We start from the raw sequence: 25,137 nt of genomic DNA on the forward strand, positions 1-25,137 counted from the left end.
TATGACCAATTTTTTGTACATGAGTGAACCCTCCATTTAACACATTGCTCTTCTTCAACAGAAAAAAAGAGATGTATACTTTAATGCACTGTAAGTCGCTTGGTATAAAATTGTCTGCCAAATGCACAAATGTGAAGCTAAAAAATATTTAGCTGCTGAACTCAAGATACTGTGCCATACAATACAATAAAGTGCATAGAAATATCCTGTGACCCACTCTGCATCTTTGGCAATGACCCCAAGGTTTAAAACCTCTGCACTGAAGCTTATTGAGGCATTACTGGCAAAACCCAAAATTGTCATCTCTCATTTTGCAGTTGAAGTTCCCTTTTCTCTCTTCCAGAGCATGTTCTTTCTTTTGGCATACAGACTGTATAATTAACTTTGACTGAGGCACAGTTGACCTCTCGTGTGGCCAGGCAAGAAGCACTGACAGCGCTTTGCAGGTGTAAAGTAAAACAGGAACCACTCCACAGCAGCAACTCGGCCGGTGTATCCAAAGCCTGCGAGTCAGTAGATCCCCACGGGACTGAAGATCTCCTGTGTGTGCGTCAGGGTGAGACACAACTAAGCACGAGGTCCTGTGGCTGACAACAGCTACCTTGCCAGGATGTGTAACCTCACCCGGACAAAACAGGAAGCCTTGCCAGTCACTTAGTGATTGACACGCTGGCGGAAGTCCATAAAGGTTTCAGAACGGCTGTAGTTTGTGTTTAGGGGTTGTGACTTCAAGAGCCACCTGGTACAGTGTGCTAGGGATAGAGGGCTCTTGTTACACATCAAAGGGTTGCCTGCTGACATTCCTCCTCTGGGGTGAGGGTATTGGTGACTCTGGTCGGGTCCAGAGAATGCTGTGATAAACTAAGAATTACTTAAAAAAAAATCTACTAAAATAAAAATAAACACTATAAACTGAATGGAGAAGATATAGGAAAGAAGATTACGTGTCAAATTCGCGTCTACCGTGTCTAGTTTACCGTTTGAACATTTTGAGTTTACTCGTTTCATCCGCACGTGAAATTCTAGTCATCGAGACATTTACGCGGAAATTTGGGTCATGGGAAGGGCTTCTGCGACTCTGCTCACTTTCTGTAATCACTTCACTACTAGAGCAAGCTCCTGATTGGTTAACGCGGTGCGTTTTTCCACCAAAGTTCAAATCTTTCAACTCGTGCGTATCCCGCGGCAACGCTCAATTTGCGTGAACTAGACACGTGGATGAGGCGGAATCGCGTCTACCCCACCGCACTAAATGCCTCATTCGCGACGCGAGACCTCCAAACGCGCGTCAACGCGTCTTCACATTGACTTAACATTGAAATCACTCGCGCTTGATGCCCTTACCGCGGCTGGTCTGAACGCTGCATTACAGGTATACTAAACATAATACAATGTGGTACCTTTTTGGGTACATTACCAAAGGAATTATAAGGAATTATTCCACTTTCATAAAAAAAATCTAATAATTTACTCACCCCCATGGCGATGTTTATGTCTTTCTTTGTTCATTCAAGAAGAAATTAAGTTTTTAAGAAAAACATTCCAGGATTTTTCTCTAATTTCGACGTTCCAATTTTGTAATAAGTAAGGTTGCGCTGGACCGTCACACGGCTAGTTGCAAGACAAGAAGTTGTGTTTTAAGTAAATACTTTTATTTTTTTAAAGGACAAGTTCGGTATTTTAGACTTAAAGCCCTGTTTTCAGATTGTTTATGGTGAAATAGAATGATTTTGACTGAAATTTCGACATTTGCGGCTGTCCTGAGAATTTTCGCGTGTTTGTGTTTCAGCTCAGATCTCTACAATGGGTTTAATGGTGCACTGGAACAATCCTTCCTAAAATGCATTAAACTTTCGTTTACAAAGACGAGAAACTCACCGAGTGGTCAGGGGTGTTCACTGACATGCTCACACAAAAATCGCTGCAAAAGATGCTTTCCAACAGCTGTTTTAGCATTCGTTGTTAACTTGTGGACCTATTTTCCCAAACGCCTCACACCCGTACATTCTTCCGCTGAGAGCTTGAATAATAAACACTCCAGCCCAGGTGGTGGCGCTAATCCGCCTTTGCCAATTGCAAGAATAGAAACAAAGTTCCCGGCGCGGAGTAATACCGTACCTCACAGGACATCTAATACAAGTCCATGGGGCTGGTAAAAACTACGATAAAACCTGTTGGAATGCGTCTTTTGGAGCGATTTTTGTGTGAGCATACCAGTGAACACCCCTGACCACTCGGTGAGTTTCACGTCTTTGTAAACGAAAGTTTAATGCATTTTAGGAAGGATTGTTCCAGTGCACCATTAAACCCATTGTAGAGGTCTGAGCTGAAACACAAACACGCGAAAGTTCTCAGGGCAGCCGAAAATGTCGAAATTTCAGTCAAAACCATTCTATTTCACCATAAACAATCTGAAAACAGGGCTTTAAGTCTAAAATACCGAACTTGTCCTTTAAGCGAAAATCATCATCTTTTACTAGATAAGACTCTGATGCCTCGTTTGGGGTTATTTACAGTCTTTTGAACAAATCTATACAAAGTAGAGATGCGCCAATCGATTGGCCGCAGATCGGTGCTTGCTAAATTTGCCGATCTCATGAACCGATCTTTCTGTTTACAGATGTGGCCTTTAAAAACGCGCGTTTTCTCCCGCGGCATTCGCCAAATCGTCTCGCGGAGTCACGCAGAATTCTGCAAGTGTTTTCGGGGGGGCTACTTTCCCTTTTCCCTTAATGTGTTTCGCTTCACAGAAAATCCACCAGGTGGCGCATAAAAAACTACATTTTTATATGCGTTGTCATTGCGGTTGTTTCCAGAAGTTAATAAGGGCATTGCTGAATATTTAATATTTCTATTAAAACAGCAAAGTGACGTCAACCCCTTCTTGCCAGCATAACAGCGCATACATATATTAAGATGACTACGTGCAATGGGCATTTATACTAAGTGCAACAAAGAATTTAGTGTGAGCCTAATACCCTTAACTCTATTTACAATGAATATCTTAATTATTTGTGTTGTCGAATTTTGACACCGTTTCATTGTTTGTTTATAATATTAATAATTATGTCCGTTTTTCTAAAAGTATTAATATTTTAAAGAGATTCATGTGGTATAAAAATACATGTTTTAAAGTTAAAAATGTTGTAAAAATATATTAGTATTATTGTTCTTAATATATTAAGAACAATAATATGACACATGTATATTGCGCTAAAATGCTATACATATGGAAAGAGGAATTCTTCTCAACCACCACCAATAAAGTTAAAAAAATATTCTTTAGAAAAATAGCGTTTAAACCCACGCAGAGCGAACAAGAAAACATGGGCCTATGCTTACTGTACAGTGGGCATATGATATCTTTATTTAGTTTTACATATTTAAAACTTTAATAATACCTTTCTTGCGCATATAGGCAGTCAGTGTTATGATTTTTTTTAATCCTTTCAGCCGTTATTCATAACAATAAACAGATTTCCTTATTGAAAGGAAAACGTAGAAAATGTTATTATGGGTATAGTTGATGCAAATAAAGTGTGCAGTATACAAAAAATGCAAACAAATTATTTCTAAAAGTGGCAAGATTTTAAAAAGATAAAGGTGGTATAAAGAAAGACATGAGAAAAGTAGAGGTATGCAAAAGAGCACAGTTTAGTTATTGTTAATTAAAGCGGTTTTATACACCTTTGTTTGAATTGACAAGCATTTTATTCGCCACTTTCAACACATTTTGTGATTCATTTACTGATTTATTACAGAAAATTGTTGTCAGAAGCAAAGCTATTGTACAAAGCATCTTTATATGTATGTTTTAAAGTTAAAAATGTTGTAAAAAATATATTAGTATTCTTTTATATTAAGAATAACAATATGATACATTTATATTGCGCTAAAATGCAATATATATTATTCTGCAATATAAATTATTCTCAACCACCACCAATAAAGTTTAAACATTATTCTTTAGAAAAAAAACGGCGTTTAAACCCGTGTTGCGTGGAGCGAACAAGAAAACATATGCTTACATGCTTATTCGGCATATGATATCTTTTTTATTTAGTTTTACAGTTTTAAAAGTGGCAAAAAAGTTCTTAAAATCTAATGAATACTGGTTTTGTAAAATGTATATAACTGCAGATGCGTGCGTGGGATCCGGGCAGGTATCATTTTCCTCCAGACCTTGACGCATGGTCGCGGGAAGGCGAGAAATATATTTTTTTTAGGTTAAAATATTTTGCACAATTGATATATTACTTATGAATATTTTAGGAAATTATTTTTGACACACGTAGGTTATTACGTGTATTTTGGATTTTAATTTCATTACTGTGCCTATCCGTGGCCTCATCCGAGCGCACTTTCTCCGCCTTGCATCTTTTGAAGACATTGGTATGCAGCACCATGACCCAGAAAAGACTCACACACCTTTCCCTGATGCATGCCCACACAGAAATACTGAACTCCCTGGATATTAGTCCTCTAGCTCATGAGAGACTTTGAAATCTCTATTATACAACCGGCGCAATTCGCGAGGCGAGTTTTTTCTGTTCGAGTAAAGAGCGCGTTGATAATATGCGTATTAACGGAATGACAACGCGGGTTTGTTTATTACATGGATGCGCAGCAGCACAAAAACGCTTTTTAATATGAAAAATTAAAGGATTAAAATGTAACAGATTATTATTGAGTCTCTTGGACATAAATGATGACCAATTATGAGACGTTAGAAGGCGCAAAGAGCTGCTTCATCTGTAGCTAAATAAATGCTTTGCTTTAAACAAATGCATCTACTTTTAAATGTTTTTTTTTAAATGCTACCCAACGGATTTATTGTATATAATGACTCTGCACCTGTAGATATGGTGAGATGAGAAAACATTTTAAGTAATGCTTTTAAAAAAAACATTTCGCTGTCCAAGTGCTGAAATGGCTCTCCACACGTTTGTAAATTCTTTATCTTTTGTTTGTAACAAATAAAGTATTTTTACAGTACAAACCTTATATAAAGCCTATATTCTAAAAATGTAATTATACACCATGTTTTTCTTTATAAAAGTATACAATATCAGAACTAAACCCATTATTATTTTTGTTCAAATTATGAATTATTTATATGTTTAAAAAAGACAGTAATAGTACTATTTAGTAAAAAAAGATCTATATAAAAATATACTAGGTATGTTAATGTGAGAATATTTTACATCTGTTAATCGACGTGTGATCTTAACTTAAAAACGAAAGTAAAATATGTTCGTCCGCATGGACATTGACAAACTGTGAAGTTTAATTAATATTATATGTTGTTATAATATTATATGTTGTATGTAAATTGTAACGAAAGTAATTCCCCCTGGGATAAGTATTTTTGCTTCTGATTAATAGCGCATATTCATCTGAGAACTGATGATGTCTGTGTTTCAGACCCTGGCTGTGTGCCCTGAAGTGTATATGACAATAAAGTAGTAAATCTCAATGTATTTATTTTTAAAATGTATTTTAAATAGGCCTATAGGCTCATAGGTTTTTTGGTTAAAAAAATTCACAGCACCCCCTGTTCAAAATGACTTCCAGCGGCCCTGCCTTGACGCTTTGTGTGTTCGACTTTAAATGGTGCGGCGCTGACTGGTCGGCGTATGACATCAGAGTACCGCGAGAGCAAAGGTAAAGTCGGACCATTTGTAACATTTCGACTTGCTCTCGCGGTACTTTGATGTCTTAGTTGCCGAACTGTCTGCGCAGCGCCACATAGAAACGCCCTTTGACTCTTTAAGGCAAAGTACCAGCAACATGAGAAGTGGTGGCACGCAAAAGAAAGTGAAGGTACGCAGTACGCTAAAATATAAAGTGTCTGTACTGCGAGCACTGGTTTAGTTATTTACATCGTGTGTTGCTCTTTCACCAATGTGCACCCGCGCACTCGCTCTGTAGTTTGTAGCTCGCGCTCCGGCTTCGATAAACAATGCCCGTTTCTCAATACCAAGTAGGGGAGAGTGGGGCAAAGTGAGCCAGTGGGGTAAGTTGACCCACCCCCTTTATCTAGGCAACCATACAGATTTGTAGCCGTGTGACCACAAATACAGGTAGCAACCATAATTTATATTTGGCAATGTTAAAGAGAAGGACAAATTAAAGAGTTATGATTAAAGTATGATTAAAAAAAAAGTTTTTATCCTATCAAAGTAAAATGTATACATACCAGGTATAATGGCTGTTATGTCAAAGTAGATTTATCCAGGTCTAAATATTTATACCATACATATTGGTGATAGGCTAATGTATAAAACCATGTGAATGATTTAGCTAAAGATTAGCCTGAATTACTAAGCTAGGCAGTTTTCCAAAACGGTGGCTGTGGGGCAAAGTGAACCAGATGGGGTAAACTGAACCAGGGGTTCAACCCCACCATGAGGCACTGTAACCATTGAACATGTTTCATAACAAAAAGAGCCTAGGTTATATCAACATATGTCAAATTAAGTTACCTGATATCCACTTAATTTTATAAGTTATAAACATTCATTTAAAATAACATACAGCGTATGTATTAGGCCTATTTGCTTAAATTGCATTTTAACAAAGAAACTGCAAGGGTTGAAATTAAAACCCAACGCGATGGTGAAAACTGGATAAACCGGTTTTCTTTTGATTCCCTGATGATGAGGTGATCGATTAGCATTGGGGGTTGGCAAAGAATTGGCAGACCTAGGGGTGGTTTTTAATTTCTTGACTCTGTGTCACTGGTAGCTGCTAAAACAAGCAGCTAAACCATGTACAATTAATTACATTTTGGAATTAACTTCCTTCATGTCTTTTTATTTATACACTGTAAAAAATATTTTCTGAATTTTTAAGTAGTTAGCATTAAATATGTTTACAAACAATTGGTTTACAAACTCTGGGATGTTTGTGATTATCATCATTCAGAAAAGTGGTGCTTGTGTTTAGACTTGTGTTTTACGTGATTAAATCATGAAGATTACATTAGTTTCTTTTCAGTGTAGAACAGTTTGTAATCAAAATGCAAAAATATAGTATATTTATAAACATCGCTGAAACAAAGAGTGAATTAAAATTAAAAAAGTAATAAAGTTAAAGCTGCTGATAATTTTGTTTATATTTACTAGCCTTTTCTGAGTGAAAAATGTTTAGATTTTGTTAAGTAGCCTAAATCCTACTCCAATTTATTTCAGTGTGGGTTTCTCATTTTTATCAGCTTTCTTTTGCTTTTCAAAGGGCCGTCTACCTTTGCTACCGCCAGTGCTTTAATGTGGGCCGGTAGGCGCCAGTACTCAGTACCGCCACTTCCAAATATAGCTCTTGCGTACCACCACCTCTCCCTGCGCCCAGAACGTACTTCTAGCGTACCAGAACGCTCATTTGCACATCTGTTTAAATCAGAGGCTTAATTTAATCCTTTGGCTGCGCTGCCGCTTTTCAAAGCGCCCTTCACAATGCAAGCTACCTAATTCGTCCCACCGAGAGCAGAGACTACATTACCCATACACCTTTGAGTTTTACAAGTTAAAAGCGCATGCGTAGCTTTTGCTGCTGTCAATAGGCTTGTTCGACTTCATGCGGCGCCCCGAGAATCGACAGCCGGAAGACGTCACAGTATCGCGAGAGCGAGGCGAAATATGATTTCTTGAATCATTCTCGCGGTACTCTGACGTCATCCGGCTGTCGGTTCTTGTGGCGCCGCATGAAGTCGAACAAGCATAGTGTTAACAACGTGGTTTGGAGAGGTGTGTGAAACGCGCAACCCTAGCTGCTCTGTTAAAATGAAAATACAATGAATACTTAATATGCCCTCCTGGTTTTAGACTCTGAGGAGTAAAAGAACAAGGCCAGAATCAGAGGACTCTCGCTGGCTGACATCCCACCAAGCCAGAATGATATCGCTGCAGGTACCCTTTTGTAGGTACTACGTGACAATCTCTGCTGTCGCGGCTGTCAGCTTGGTTCCCCTCGACGCAACTTCGGATTTCCTCAGACGATGTGCAGTGTAAAAACATTATTGAAATTGTATTATACATACTTGCTAAACTACAAGTGAACAAAATTTCAATGAATTTGAACGACGTGCACAGGAGTTTTATCACCCGCAAAATGGAAAACAATGGGACAAAATAAAGTGATGACTTTCGAGTTTCAAATGGCCAATATTTTGTTATTCTTGAACCCATAGACATGGTCTTGGTGTCCAGAGAGTATCTTTGCCCGACAGCGACAATATGTTATTAAAAAATAAATTACATCATTATGGATAAATGAGTGCTTGCAGAATATACATATTTGAGAATGCTTATCAGTACTTTTTTGTTTCTTTAACTTTAAAGATGAATATTCTTCTTTAGAGATGGGCAATTTTCAGCAATAGCACATTATATTCAACATTTTGAGCTCATAAAAAAGATTTTTCGCTTATTTAAATGATTTTTTTTTATGTTTTTATGCACGTTTAGTTTTGGTGCAATTTCATCAAAAGCTTATAATTAGGAAATACACACAACACGCTTAACGTATATTTTCTATATGTTAAAAATGTTGTAAAAATTGCGTATTCTTATATAATAAGAATATGATACATTTATATTGCGCTCAAAATGATTTAGAAATGGAAAAAGGAATTCTTCTCAACTGAGTGCTTGCAGAATATATAGGCTATATTTGAGAATGCTTGTCAGTACTTTTTTGTTTCTTCAACTTTAAAGATGAATATTCTCCTTTAGAGATGGGCAATTTTCAGCAATAGCACATTATATTCAACATTTTGAGCTCATAAAAAAGATTTTTCGCTTATTTAAATTACTTTTTTATGTTTTTATGCACGTTTAGTTTTGGTGCAATTTCATCAAAAGCTTGTAATTAGGAAATTCACACAACATGCTTAACGTATATTTTCCATATGTTAAAAATGTTGTAAAAATTGCGTATTCTTATATAATAAGAATAAAAATATGATATATTTATATTGCGCTCAAAATGATTTAGAAATGGAAAAAGGAATTCTTCTCAACTACCACCAATAAAGTTTTAAAATTCTTCTTTAGAAAAACGGCATTTAAACCCACGTGCACCGAACAAGAAAACGTATGCTTACATACAGTCCGTGTATGATATATTTTTTATTTAGTTTTACATATTTTTATTTATATGCATTTAATAATAGTCTACCGTAAGGTCATAATGTACACACTGTTAAAAATGATTCAGTGGCTTTGTAAATATCTCTAAAATAAATGATTAAAGTAACTTAATAAAATCTCTTAATGCAGTTATGCGATTTTTTTAGTTGGAAAATAAATTACTTAAAATAGAACAGATATTTTGTGTAAAATGTACATATATTATTTGATGTATACGCCTTAATAATATAAGTATTACATTTACAGATTATTTTAGTCAATATATTTAAAAAGGTCAGAGTAATATATTTAAGTTTTTTAAACTGTAATAATTGCATATTTCAAATTATTATTATTTCTATTTGACATCAAAAATGTGTAAGTTTTACGCCTAACTTGAAGTATGAATTACTTATATTTTCACATTGATATTATTTGAGTAAATGTAGGCAAAAAATAAATTTATAATAAGTAGAAAAAATGTCAATTTTAAACAATCACATAGCCAACGGTTTTTAATCAGCAACAAAGAAACTGCACATTTTGCCGATGACAAACACCTCAGAAACTCCTCCAATTTATGAATATTTACACTCACAATATGATTTTATTTCCTTAGTACAAAAGTATAACATATTATACAAATTCTCAGTGAAATGTATTAAACACCATTGCATACTTTTTATCGTGTTTCATACCATGTAAAGGGAAACATGATAATATAAAAAGTAGCCTACTGTTCAGTAATGCAGAAAAGTGCAACACAACCATGTTAAAGCTATTAAAACGTTCAGATGCAAAAATGAACTAAATGTAAAATTAGATAAACTAGTTAATGATATTGCGTAAATGCGCTCGGTCTCTTCAAAGGTCTTCGCGAATTATTTTGTTATAAGACTCGATTATCATACATCACGTCTCTTCTACTGTAAGTACACGGAAAAAATAAGACAAATGATGCGCGTTAGAGTCGGATTTTTATGAAGAATATGTGACTGTTTATGTAACTGGCAAAAGAAAACTTCGCCAACAAAATGTTTGCCAAAAAGCATGCATTTGTATGACATCAAAGTCTATCGCCTAAACATTGATAATCCGTGTCATGTTATGTTCAATATCATACAGTATACGCTAAGCATGAAGTCGAGCACACACATTGTCGTCAGTGTGGCCTACATGAAACACGCCTGCCCTCTACAGGTTTTTATATTTCCTGCGTCCCCCACCGAACTCCCCTTCTGCGGGATCTCGCAGAATTTCGGAAGTCTCCGCGGCATTCTGCTCTCAGAAACGCGCATTTTTAAAGGCCACATCTGTACTTTTGTCATCATAGGGCTCCTGAATGCGGCTGCAATTACGCAGTTCAAGCATTTTTATAACCTGTTGCTCATGTGCGACGTGCAGATTTGTATTTCTGTCTTTGCCTTTATAGAGATTTGTGTATTTTCTTTGATGGACACGCTCCGGTTCTAACGGCGCGACGCGTCTTCACATACCCATCAAACAACGTATGCAACACACAACTATAGCACACAATTGCATCCTCATGCCGAAAGTTTATTATTTACAAGCGTTTTAAAGTTTTGACATTTTAAACTTTCATTTTTATGCTGCTCTTGTCCACGTACACCTGACGTACACCTGTCATCAGTGCACATGAACAGAGCGATCTCTCTCTCGACGTCTAGCATTAGATTTTTTAAGTCCGAGATTATTGCATGCCCAGAAAAAACTAAAAAGTTAACAACACTAATCTAAGATTAACATTTACACAGGTAATTTATGCATTTGCAAAGTACATTTAAGGTATATAATTTTATTTGTATTCCCTGGAAATCAAACCCATGACCGTTTGCAAACCTAACACAATGCTCTACTGGTTGAGCTAACACAATGATAACAGTAATGCTTACTTTAGCAGCTTGAAGGAACACCAAATAGAAAGGTTTTCAGAGTCAATTGGGATCAACGAGTATGACCACAAAATGGGGGTAAACAGACTGACACTACACAGATGAAAGTGATCATGGCTCTTGCATTATGGGATGCATCACAGTGTGACACAATCCTGTTACATACCATACAGGCAATTATCAATAAGGTTCAACTTTCTCCCCATGTTTCTCTAGAGGAAACCTCTGCGTATGCAGCCCTTGCCTGTGACCCTGACAGGGATGAGATGCCTTGTGCTACACTTCAAATTGGTTCACCTGTGGACATTTTCAAGTGTGAATTAAATAGTTTATACTACAGTATTACATTTCGGTTTCCACAGAGCCGAAACAAAGGACAAGCAATGCTAACAAAAAGAAATTTTGCATTGCAGACATGGACCACCCAAAAGCCAACATAAAGTTGCTGTGTAACTCTGATAAGAGTATTCTGGTGGGCTTTAAGAGATACTTTTTGATATAGGCATAGTCTGCTCAAAACATTTTTGTTTTACTTATTTTATTTTACTTGTTGATATGTTTCCTCATTGAAAACATAGCCAAGCTAATATAAAAAATATGTAATAAATATTACTATTGCATATTGTTGGAGACCACTGTCCTATAGTATCTGAACTGTAAATGGGAAGTGATGCAGGGTTCACACCAGGCGCGTTAGAGGCGGCAAGCGCGATTGATATAGATGTTAAGTCAATGCAAAGACGTGATTAGGCATCCTGGCGCAGACGATGCGGTGTGCGCGACGAGCATTGCCGCGGGAAACGTGCAAGTTGAAAAATCCGAACTTCGGCGACTGTGAATACACATTTTTGCCGCCTTGTGTGAATGCACCATAATGCTACGTACACACCAAACACAGGGCATCGCGTTACTTGCTCTAGATTACTCGCAGAATTCATGTCATGCGAATTTTTCGCTCGAGTTGAATATTTTCAACTTGGGCAAAGACACGTTTGAGACGAATAGCGTGTGTTTTCGCAGCAAACGCGCCGCCAATATCGCGACATTTGCATCGCCCCGCGCGAGGACGCGTCTAATCGCATCATTGCATTGACTTTGTATGTAATCTACTCGCGAGTATCGTTGAACTCGCATCTGTTGTGAACCACCAGTAAGACTTATTTTAATGAATCATTTCTTTTACATGGATAGTTTTAGTAAATTGGTTCATTCAGATTGCTTTTTCAAATGGACTGTTAAATGCATGTATTTTTCTCATTTGCAACAAAATTTTAATATCTATCACCATTATGATATCTATCACATTATGATTACGTATTTAGCATAAATGTATAAGTTTGCATTTGCTAATGAAATAATTTGCTTTAAAAATTTTGTTTTCAGAGATCAGTTCATATTGTTGAGCTCAGAGGAAGGTTTAGATGTCACTGTTGTGTCATTGTGAAGGAAACAAAATGGATTTTCTTTTTTTTAGATGTCAAATAACCTTCAGGCCAAAATGAAACCTTATTGATAAATGAGTGCAGAGCTGGCGTGAGGTCTTACCTGTCCAGACAGCTGGACACCCATATCAGGACAATGGGTGTCTTCATTCAGGTTGTCATGGACACAGAGGAGAGACAGATGTCCTGTGAAATCACATGGCATTGTTAAACAATTAATCAGTTAGTCTTAGATTAAACCAAAACTCAAGGCAACAAATGACGATATGGTCCTGAATACACAATTTTTCAACCAAAACAAAGCCTATCGCTCACCGTTTTCTACTCTTTGCAGTCAACACTCAAAAAGCTTGCATTAAATGGCCAAATGATATCAAAAATGCCAACTATTATGGTTACTGTAGTGATAAAAGAAATGTTGGCATGCTGCCGGGTGCCTTTCACAAAATGTACAAAACAAGGCCTTTCACTGAAGCTAAATGACAACTATTGCACGAGCTAATATTTCACCGTACCTCAATATAGAAAAGGCTATATTTTTAAAACCTTTAACAAACTCCCTTAGAAAAAAAGACACACAAGACATCTTTGGCGTAAATTCCTCAAATTTATGGGCGACTCATGTTTAGGTGCCATGATAGAAGAGTAGGGATGAGAGCAATCTCTGATTCCTATCTCAGAGGGCTCAGTCCCCAATCGGTGGGGTTCTTCACGTGCCCATAAATCTGTCATAAACTCTGAATTTGTATTGAGTTTAAGCGAGCCTGCGAGCGGCATGCCCTGAATACATACAGGACTGAAAAAAAAACAGAGACTTGTTGCTTTGTGCATCAGTGGTGATGCATTTGTGACCCTGCCTGTATCAACCCAGCTAAAGTCATTTTGTTGTGATTACTGTTTTCTACATAAAATCATCCTATATAATGTAAAGAACATTATATATATATATATATATATATATATATATATATATATATATATATATATATATATATATATATATATATATATATATATATATATATATTATATTGACTGACTAAGGTTATGTCAAAGATTGAAATTAAACTTTGATGCTCAATCTCATAATAAGATTTAGAGACTTTAACCTAGATTTCACATTAACAATGAAAAAGAAAATAATTTGTATAAAAATTTGAGGGTTTTGTTTACTCTGTATTTCTATTTTGTATTAACAATTTTTTTCTTAATAGATATTCCCAAATTGATATTTGGTCATATTTAACTGTTCTGGTCTAAAAACATCTGGCCAAAGGAGTACAGTTAAAAATTTGCCAGCTGGCTAACACTGGCACATTTGCAGAAATGTTGATTAATATAAATATATTTATAATAAAAATAAAATAAATAAAAAATAACTAATCTCTGGGTATAATTTTATCCCCGAAGTATAGCGAAGTTAACCTCACACACACACACAAACACATAGGCAGAACTGTCATGGTCAGTAAGTGCCCCGTGTCAGGATTAATCTCCTGCAGAAGAGGGGCGGGCCGCGGCAGCCAGAACTCATTTGGTGTGTTGCCATGAAATGACTGCCCATCAGAAATATCTTCATCTATCTCTGTCTCATCTACATGGGTGGATATGGACGGATGAAGGGATGAAAGGGGAGAGGGAGGGTGAAAGGGGCGTCCGGAGGAGAGAGGTCAGCTCATTGAAGAAGTCCATCATTCTGACATATCAGGTGTCAGGCTGAATGTGCGCTCTAGATAGTCAGTTTGATACTCCATGTTGCTTAAAATTACAATTCGGTGTGATATGGCACAACCCTTAGCAATAAAAAGCAGTAATGTGAAAGTCACAGCGACCTTAAAGGATTACTTCACTTTCTTAAAAAAAAATATATAATAATTAATAGACTTTATTGGACCCCGACAGTTTAAAATTGCAGTTTTTTTCCCCCGAGCGGTACACCTGAGTTTACTTCAATATTTTTCTTGTAAATGTTTATCTATTATGACAAACTATATATTGTTGGAAAGGTCTAAGATTGTAGTTTTTATATTTTTAAAACCTTTTAATAGTAATGCAGTAACTGTAATTTATTCATATGTGACAAGAGTATGTTCAAACCTCACAGCAAACAAACCTCAGTTTTTTTTATAATTTTATGTATTAAAAGTAATACTATATTGCATTTTTTTATTTATTACAAATAAATGTAAACTGCTAAAAAATATATATATTTTCACCTCCAGACAATTCCGTAAAAAAACTTTAAAGTGTCTTCTTTAAAACGAGACCAAAATAAGGCTTCTAGAAAAATAAAATGCCAGAGTTATATTAATTTGAAGGTGTACATCACCTTTTCACCACCCCCACACTCAAAAAGGGCTGCGCCCGTTAAAGGGTTAAACGATCCCAACCAAGGCATAAAGGTCTTATCTAGCAAAGCGATTGCCATTTTTGGCAAGAAAATAAAAAATATGTACTTTTAAGCCACAACTTCTCATCTTGCCAGCGCGACCTCACGTAATGTGTCATGATGTCGAAAGGTCACGGGTTACATATGTGAAACGTACATTTGCGAACCCTATTAAACAATAAACAAACATAAGGACAATAATAAGTCATTCCACATACAACAACGTTGGAATGGTCCTCTTCTACACACTTGTAAACACTGGGGTGGTAGTTTCACATACGTCATGCTTGACCTTCCGATGTCATGACGCATTACGCGAGGTCGCGCAGGCGCATCACACAACTAGTGCAAGACGAGAAGTTGTGGTTTAAAAGTACATATTTTTTATTTTTATTGCTATAAAAAAACAATCATTTCACTAGATAAGATCCTTATACCTTGTTTGGGTTTGTTTAGAGCCCTTTAAAGCTGCGTTGAAACGGCATTTAAACTGTAAAAAGTGTTGGGGTCAAATAATGTCTATTAAAGGATTAGACCATTTTCTTAAAAAAAATCCAGATAATTTACTCACCACCATGTCATCCAAAATGTTGATGTCTTTCTTTGTTCAGTCGAGAAGAAATTATGTTTTTTGAGGAAAACATTCAAGGATTTTTCTCATTTTAATGGACTTTAATGGACCCCAACACTTAACAGTTTTAATGCAGTTTAGAATTGCAGTTTCAAAGGACTCTAAACGATCCCAAACAAGGCATAAGGGTCTTATCTAGTGCAACGATTGTTATTTTTGGCAAGACAAATAAAAATATGCACTTTTAAACGACAACTTCTCATCTTCCTCCAGTTGTGTGACGAGCGTAGTTTCGATACGTCATCCGTGACCTCTAGACACGTCACAGGACCAGAAATAGATGAGAAGTTGTGGTTTAAAAGTGCTTTTAAATGTTTTATTTTTCTTGCCAAAAATGACAATGTTTCGCTAGAAAAGACCCTAATGCCTCGTTTGAAATCGTTTAGAGTTCTTTAAAGCTGCAATTTTAAACTGCATTAAAACTGTTAAGTGTTGGGGTCCATTAAAGTCCATTAAAATGAGACAAATCTTGGAATGTTTTCCTCAAATAACATAATTTCTTCTCGACTGAACAAAGAAAGACATCAACATTTAAGAAGAATTTTTCGCACTTTCGGTGACCCGAGTTCGATTCCCGGCTTGTGGTCATTTGCCAATCCAATACCCCTCTCTCTTCCCTGTACTTTCTTGTCATATCCTAAACTCACTGTTAAATAAAGGCAAAAACTGGCCAAAAAATATAATTTTATGGGGGTTAGTAAATTATTGGGATTAGTTTTTTTTTTAGAAAGTGGACTAATCCTTTAAGTTTGCTCAGTATTTTTGCATAATATTTTTATTTGTAAATCTATTTTCCTGTAGCAATATATTCTTCTATATCCAAAAGTAACTACCCATGTTTGACAAATGTTTTTAGGCCATCTTGTTTTTGAAAACGCATGGTTCATTTTAAGTAGAAATAGGTCTTGGATCTACATGTAAAAAGCCTGAAGGTTTCAACGCTGGCTCAGATCTCAAAGAAGTCTTGATGAAACCGTACCAGCTAAGGTAAACAGTGTTTAAAAAGTGTAAAACCCAAAGGTGGATTTGATTTTGGGTCCATCTGTTCACTTCATTGTGCTCAAGCAGATGCAAAGACATCCGAGCACAAGAGTATAAAATACTCACATAAGCTTATGTGAGTTTCTTATTTTATCTTTTCATCCTCCGTTTACTTTATTGCACACTTAACCTTATAACAACCTTTAAAAGTGACTATGTTTGCAATATAATGTGGCCTGAATTTCCTATTTGTGAGTATAAAGCACATACAGGTATGTACTATCTTAAAATCTGATGAGACATTTTCAAAGCTATTGTTAAATTCACATTGACTCCTGGCCAGTGATGTTACTATGGTAAAAAGTGGTCTGCTTCTTTTTTGATCGATTATAGGAAATGATCTGAATTTGCTTAACGTATATATTTTTTGTGTATAAGACTACTGACAAACACAAAGACGTGATCATAAAAAATGATCTTGGCCTTGCGTTTAGGTGACACAAATGTCAAAATCTATCGACCTTAAAAGTTAAACCAATGTATTCAAGAATTTCAAAATACATTCAGAGCTGTCAGGAAGTTTTAACTTTCTGGTAAAATCTCACCATGCCGTGGCGGTCGGCCCTCTCCGTTCTCGATCTTTGAGAGAAGCCAGGCGCTGCAGGATAATCACAGTTTAATAGGTGCAAATATTAAAAGCAGGAGCTGAAAAACCAGATCCTCTTTCCTATTGCTCTCCCCCAGTGTGACCCAGAAAAACGCTAGCACATGGGTCCATAAGATATCGGTAATTTCATGATATATCAATTAACGAGGCCTTTCTATTGACGTCCGTTTGGTGTTTGCGTTGGAACGCAGAGACTTCCATCGAAATCTGAAAACCATACAAGCAAAACAATTCACACTTACTTCAAGTTCGAGTTTCAGAGAAAACGAACACAGGATTGTGAAGCTTATGCGGTGCAACTTCATTGGCAGGTTCGAAAAGCGGTCAGAGAGTGAGTTGATAAGTCCAAAACTAATTGCATAGACAATACATACAGGTTCATTTTTAATGTAGCAGAGATAAAGTTGTGAGCGAGTGCATTCCCTCTCAAGCGTCCTATTTGCCAGGCTGAGCTGTTGCATGCTGGGAGAGATACACACGTCTATAGACTGGGGCCTATTTCTAATGATTTCCCGCACCTGCACATCTGCCGCCGTTTTAATTAATACTCTAAGGAGGTTCGTCGGAAGTAATCAAAAACATTGTCACTTACGAAGTCCAGGCTTCATTATAAAACAAAATCAATACTTTACATGAGTAGACCGAGGGCGTTCACTACAAACAACGTAGCGTAATTTCCCCTCCTTCCGATAAACGATCCGATCGGATGAAAAGAAAGACGACTCTTTTGAAAGCGGCAAAGCAGCAGCAGCAACACGTGGGCCAAGCGTCGTTTTAATGCAGGCCTTGGTTCCTCGGCTTCATACGGGCGGAGGGGGAGGGCGGCACAGTCGAGGTGATTGTTGGATCAGCTCTCCTCGGCTCCGTGGCATCACAGCAACCTCTCTCGTTCCTGATTTATGGCCCGCCGCTGACCTCAGAGGTCGTAACATGGTGATGGGTGACTGGCTCTCAACGGTAAGCTACTGGCACTTGACAAAGTGCCGAGAGCAGAATGAATTTACTCCTCTTTTCCTCAATCATCAACAGGCGCACGCCGGCTTGCTGCCCTGACCCCCTTTCATCCTGACTGCTATAACAAGATCTCCCATCTCACGAGGGAGAGGGAGGCTGAAAAATTTACTGTCATTTCTACTTTCCAATGAGCTCTGGTGAGCACTTCTTTCACCTTCAGGTTGCATCGCATTCTTGGGATAAGGAGGGGAGAGACGGCTGGTTGGGTGCACCTGTCTAACTTTGGGTCGTTTCGCGTTCAGTACTTCAATCTGCGTTTGCTTCCATCAACTTGATAACGACACCTATACGCAAGTTAAATTTAATAACCAAATAAATCTCTGAGCATTCACCTTCCTCCTCTGCCCATGGAGAGCAGGACTGGATTGTATGCCTGTGCATATTCGGTCAAATATTTACTAACATGCTCTCTAACGATGTACTTCCTACCCTAACGCAAAAATCCATTCGGTTACTTGGCCTTTTATTGTTGTTACAGCAGCACGGAGGGGATTGTAAATTCAGGCGGTATAAAATGCATAATTTCCTAAAGTAGGCTTTTAAATTATCCTGCAGTGCAAATGTTGGCATATTGTGGCAGGTGCGACACAGTAGGTTATAATTGAAAATAAAAAAGCCATTTAAAAGGCGTTCAATAAGCCACTGGGAAATTGATCAGGCTATAAAAGTCGCTAGCGGGGTGGGAGGCTGGCACTCTTGTAGAAACAGAGCTTCGGTTCCTGACACAGCACTTTTTCTGCAGGCTTTACTCGGTTTGTGCGAAGCACCGCAAACGGGAATGCAGCAGCTTAACCTGAGACATCAGGCATGCATAAATGGGTGATTCTCATGAAATCCAGATTTAAAACGTGTCCAGCATCAGAATTTTTTGCACATATAAGATTAAGGTCTGAACTTACTATAATCATTATTTTTAGAGGATTTAAAAATATTTCCTATATAATTATTACAATTTTTTAGATTATTATTATAAAAATTATCATTACCGCAACATGATATTACATTAAATATATGCATTTACAAACTCATGTTTTGGTAATGAGAACTAAAAAGTTGACAAACAAAATTTCAACTTTTATCTGGAGAGAAAAAATAAAAACTGCTTACCTGGTAGCCATCTTGTGTGTCACAGTCAATTATGTCCCTTCCAACTATTTTTTTTTAAATGTTAGTTCCTTGAGGGCTTAAACAATGATTGAAAATTGTTGCGGAGGATGAGAAAATTGGTCTTGGACACATTTATATTCCTTATTATTGTCTCTGCATTTACCAATAATACCACGTTTCTTTACTGTAAATGTTTAGAGTATAACATGCACTGACGCTTTTAATTTTTTAGATTTTTTATTATAAATATTTCCATGTCAAAGAACCCAAATCCAGTCTTGGACACGTTGCGGTAATGAACATTTTCCCATTAAATGTGGAAAAAACACATGTCATTTCAAATCATGAAGAGGTGTTTGTAACTGTGCGCTTCTTATTTTGACACTCTTACTTTTCATTTCCTTTTTTTATAAAAATGTTTCATGACACATCATAAGTCTAATTTCGCGAGAATCACCCAAACATGCTTTTGCTTGTTGTAGTACTTCATGGAGGATTAATCTGTACTATCAATTTTTTTTATAATTTCCTTAGTTCCTATTTCAAAATTATAAAAACCATAGAGAGTGCAAAGCGAGCACAAGTGCAGGGAAAAAAACATACTTCGCTGCTTCTTTAACTTTCAATTCTCCCAAGCATCTCTGCTTCACAGCCCCTGGCTATTGCCTTTCTCAATCTGTCCCTGGGGAGGCAGGAGTTATGGGCCCTGTCGATTGAGGAGAAAGGGATGTTATTCCCCTGTCACCCTCACCCGGTCCGCCAGCAGACCTGCCCTGATCTATGGCCACTGTGGCGGGGTAGAAGTGTCTTGATGCACCATTGGTTTTCAGTGTTGTCACCCCCACCCCGACGCTCCAAAACTCATACTCCTATGATTCTTGTTGGGGAGGGTTTCATAGGGGCAGGGGTGTGACACAATGTGCTGGAGGAGGTCACCCCTAAAGGGACAAGGTCTGCTGGCTGGGGATTAAGTGACACCTGGCGGGTGTTTACCTGAGGTGGCAGCTTGTACAGTGGAGCGGACAGTTGGTCACAACACCCAGATCGCGAATAATGGAGATCCTGATCTATGAGAACTCATGACAGGGTATAGACCAGTAAAACTCAATTTATATATAATCCAACATAAAAATCTCAGTTTCAAAACCTGATCATTCTTCACTGTCTACAATCTACATAAGCGGCTACTTTTTAGATTAGCTTAAACGAACCTTAAAGGGACATATGCTCATTTTCGAGCTCCCCTAGAGTTAAACATTTGATTTTTACAGTTTTGGAATCCATTCAGCTTCGGGTCTGGCGGTACCACTTTTAGCATAGCTTAGCATAGTCCATTGAATCTAATTAGACCGTTAGCATTGCGCTAAAAAATAACCAGAGTTTTGATATTTTTCCTATTTAAAACTTGACTCTTCTGAAGTTACATCGTGTAGTAAGACCGACTGAAAATTAAAAGTTGCAATTTTCTAGGAAGATATGGCTAGGAACTATACTCTCATTCCAGCGTAATAATCAAGGACTTTGCTGCCGTAACATGGCTGCAGGAAGCCCAATGATATAACGGAGTCCCCTACTATTGAAAGTTACTAAGGGGACTATTTTCGCTGCTACCTCGGTCTTAGTACACGATGTAACTACAGAAGAGTCAAGTTTTAAATAGGAAAACTATCGAAAATCTTTGGTTATTTTTTAGCGCGATGCTAATGGTCTAATCAGATTCAATGGGTTATGCTAAGCTATGCTAAAAGTGGTAGCACCAGACCCGAAGATCGGCTGAATGGATTACAAAACCTCAAGAATCAAATGTTTCACTCTAGGGAAGCTGGAAAATGAGAATATTTTCAAAAAAAGTGAAGTGTCCCTTTAAAAACACGTGTGCACTAAGAATACAGAAAGTGCATTTTACATCAACAAAAAATATATCTCAAATCTCCATGCGCACAGGAAGATCTAAGAAGGGACACATTTGGGTACAGTTGACATGTGTCAAGACAAGAATATGGGTAAAGAAAAAGTGAAAGAGCCTTAGCCCATAAGACAGCCAGGATGAAAAGGAGAAGCCGGCTTCCCCTCCGTTAGCCTGCGGACAAAAGATCGACGCTCCGCCAAACGAGATGTGCATAAGTGACTTTGGATATGAACTATGAAAGGACAGGATGAAAAAAGAAGATGGAAGCTCATGGAAGATGATGCAGGTGGTTATGGTCTTTTGTGGCAGTGACCCCGCAGGGGATTATCTGACTGAATAAATAGACAGATTAATAAATAAATATCTCTTAAAAAATGAGAGCCTAAGGAGTGCTGCCATCGATCAAAGATCCCATTACGGCAAGCGCTGGAGCCATATGTATAAGGCAGCCGAGGCTCTAAGCAGATACAAATTCAACTTTTCCTTCCAACATTTGTTATCTCTGACATCCAACCCCCAACACACACACACACAGACATATACACAATGAAACACACAGTAGTGTGAGTTACTGTATGTTTTTTCGTGTCTACTCAATACGCAGTAAGTACAGCACAATAGAAGTAAATTACAAGAGACTGGGGTTTTACACAAGGCTACATTTATGAAAAGTGAAAGTGGCATTGAAGATGTGAACGAGAAACAAGTGATGCCACTCTTTCCATTACCAGTACGATTTTGATACCAAAGTTCAGAGTATATTAATCAATACCGATTCAATACTATCAATACCGATTTTCTTGTACAATTTTAAATCATGGGCGCACACACACACACACACAACTTTGATTCCGCTCAGAACGGACAGACAGCAGCTTTGTGGGATTATTGTGCTTTTTGGTAACTGCGGTAAATTAGTGCTGGGCATAGATTAATTGCGATTAATCGCAAACAAAATAAAGGTGTTTTTTTTCCATAATACATAAGTGTGTGCTGTTTGTAATTATTATGTATATAAATACACACACACAAAAATGAATATATAAATAAAAATGTTCTGAAATTATGTTATGTGTGTGTGTGTGTGTGTGTGTGTGTGTGTTTAAATCGAGAGTGAGAGGTGAAATGCCACTGCTGTCACTAGAATCGACCTAGGTGGGCATGGTTCTAGCAACCAGCCACCTCAGCTTCACCCATGTCCCGCCTCTTTAACCATTTTCGGTTTTCCGCGGGTGATTTGCTATGTCGGGCGGCCAAGATGGCGACGGCAGGCAGCGCCTACTTAAAGCTTCAAAAATGATCTTCACAAACCAATGGTTGACGTCAGGGACACTGCGTCCATATTTTTTACAGTCTATGGTTTGAATTAGGGCAAAATGAACGCGTTAATAATGCGTTAACGCAAATTCATTTTAACGCCACTAATTGTATTAACGAGCGATTAACGCAACACGCAATTTCTGTTTGACCCATGGTCAAGCCCACAGCTAGATGAATTGAGACGCAGCAAGTGACCCCCCGCTCTCTAGATAAGTCCGAGGTTTAAGAACATTAAGCTCTCGTCCAGCGAATCCAATGCTCTTAATAGTCATTAATGATCTTTATCTGTACGTTTCCTGAGAGGTGTACCGTCCCAAATCCATAAAGCAAAGATGCGTCTTCATTCATTTGTTCATATTTTGATTACATTTTTAACGCATGCAGAAATTACCGAACCACTCCAGAGTTCCTTTGCAATCGGACGAGGCCACCTCATTCAGGTGGTCTCGAATCGGCTGTTTTGGTGCGGATCAAAGTGCGATTGCCAAGTTTACATACGCCTTAACCAACTGAAGCAAGGAAGAAAATGCACCAGGTTCCGAAACAAAGGCTCAGGTCTGAAAACACCCAATCATCCTGTTTGGAACAGTCCCGATACTGATCCCAAGTATCAGATCGGTGCATCCCTACAAAAAACTGCAACTGAATCTAGCTTTATAGACGATTTCATCTGACACATGTGCATTGTCGCGTTTTCGCGTCTGGGCGGAACTTAATTTCTCGGTTTGTTTAATGGTCTGACTAACAGCTAATCTACATTCTGGAACAAATACCTCATCGAAAATAACAAATGTTTTGGTTTCCTAAAGATGAGAGGAGAGGGCGATCAATGGATCACCGCTATGTGAAGGGAGGTTTGTCAGCCGATTTGTAGTTAACACTGTATACATTATATAGTACACATTTTACACAGTAACGTTAGCTTTTTGATACGCTTTAGCTATGATTTAAAACATGATGTTTATTTAGCTTGCTATCAGAAATAAACTACTCTAAAATGACTTTGTTGTTATTGATTCTTTGCAGAGTTTACCGGAAGTTACATTTGTTCCACGAAAGCCGTTTGTTTATGTTGTTACTGCTGAAAAAAAATGAGCTTTATTGATATAGCAACATATACCGACGACGACATTTGCGCAATAACACTGCAGAAAATGTTTTCATACTTGCTAATTAAATCTAACATATACAGAATTCGTACAATCTCTCAACGAAATGTGGCTAAAGGAGAAGGTATGCTGCTTTTTATTCCCTGAGACAGGAATGTAAACAGTTGTCTAACCACTAGCATGGTTTTTGAAATCTGTTTGGGCGCTCATATTAACAATTTGTAGCATGTTCAATCAAATAACACAGTCTTCATGTGGAACAACAAACACAAAACATCTTTTATAATGTGTCGATCTATTCCGTTTTCAAGGATTTACTCGTCAATCATGTGGGTTTGTGCATAGAAAAGGAGTTGGTGGGTGACTATACTGTATATGGATTCAAATTCACTACACTTCATCTACTTGTAATGTTACATTATATTATATTTACTATTATGTCACTCCTAAAATTACTTAAACGTTGAGCAATATGTAAAATAACAATCATGTGCTAACTTGTTTTATAGCAAGTTATACAAATGCACAACTGGGCTTATAAAAAAACTTTTCCTTTACTCGGAAACTGAACCGCACTGATTGTAATTTTGCTTCAATCAAAAGCTACTGTATGAATTATCTTCCTTCTGAAAAGACATCTTAAGGTCATACCTATTCAAAAGTATAAGAAACAAGAAAAACCACCGCTTGCATCGACCTTCAGCGGCTAATATATTGACAATTTAACGGAAAATAACAAAAGGAAATAAAGTGCCACAAGAAGATAAATACCTAAGAGTTTAAATTTAGCAAGAGATCCAAATGTTCTGCTTCATGCTTTTTTAATGCTCCTGCCATGGGCACTTATCATTATTGTGCCGGAATTGGTGGATTGAAGCCGTTGCCTCAAAGAAACGTAAAGACTTGAATTGATCAAAACCGAATAAACTCTTTCAACTATAAGAATTACTTGACCTTGAACAGAAGAGCACACAACAAGTTATATATAATTAGGATATAAGCCTGCGTTTATTGTTACAACAACAGGCCATTCAGAGCTGCACTTATATGCTTTTGAGCGGGCACCAAGCTTTAGCTGGCTAACTGTATTTTTAAAAGTTGTTCAGCATTTAAAAGAAATCTTCAATCACAGCCAGCATTGCTGATAACAGTGTTGAGTCTGTGTGAAACAGAATGTTTAGTTGCGCTCTATTTGCATACTTCCTGTACGCTTGTGACGCTCACAGTATTGTACACTTCATCACGCCTGCTGAAAACTTCCCTGCTGTTTCATTCTTGATACACTGTTAAAAAAAGATTTGTTGGTTCAACTTAAAAAAGTTAGTTACCGGGTTGCCTTAAAAAAGTATGAGTTAATTAAACTTAAAAATATTAATAAACTCCAAAAAAAGTTTATAAACTAATATTTTTATGTTGAATTAACTTATTAACTTTTTACAGTGTATGAAGCAGCAACAACATAAACAAATGGCTTTTGTGAACTAAGCGCAACTTCCGGTAGATTTCCACATATCAATAACAATCAAT

General features: G+C 37.3%; 1 protein-coding gene across 3 annotated transcripts in view; it reads right to left on the reverse strand.

Annotated features, from left to right (window-relative positions):
• The window catches only part of LOC135740952 (adhesion G protein-coupled receptor D2), a 119,946-nt gene that overhangs the window by 22,646 nt on the left and 72,163 nt on the right, over positions 1-25,137 (reverse strand). For all 3 annotated transcript variants that reach the window (XM_065259539.2, XM_065259538.1, XM_065259537.1), the window contains exon 24: positions 12,587-12,669. In XM_065259539.2, the coding sequence (XP_065115611.1) occupies positions 12,587-12,669 (83 nt within the window). The remainder of the gene's footprint in view (positions 1-12,586; positions 12,670-25,137) is intronic.

The sequence above is a fragment of the Paramisgurnus dabryanus genome, chromosome 24 (genome assembly GCF_030506205.2).
Source record: "Paramisgurnus dabryanus chromosome 24, PD_genome_1.1, whole genome shotgun sequence".
NCBI classification, from domain to species: domain Eukaryota; kingdom Metazoa; phylum Chordata; class Actinopteri; order Cypriniformes; family Cobitidae; genus Paramisgurnus; species Paramisgurnus dabryanus.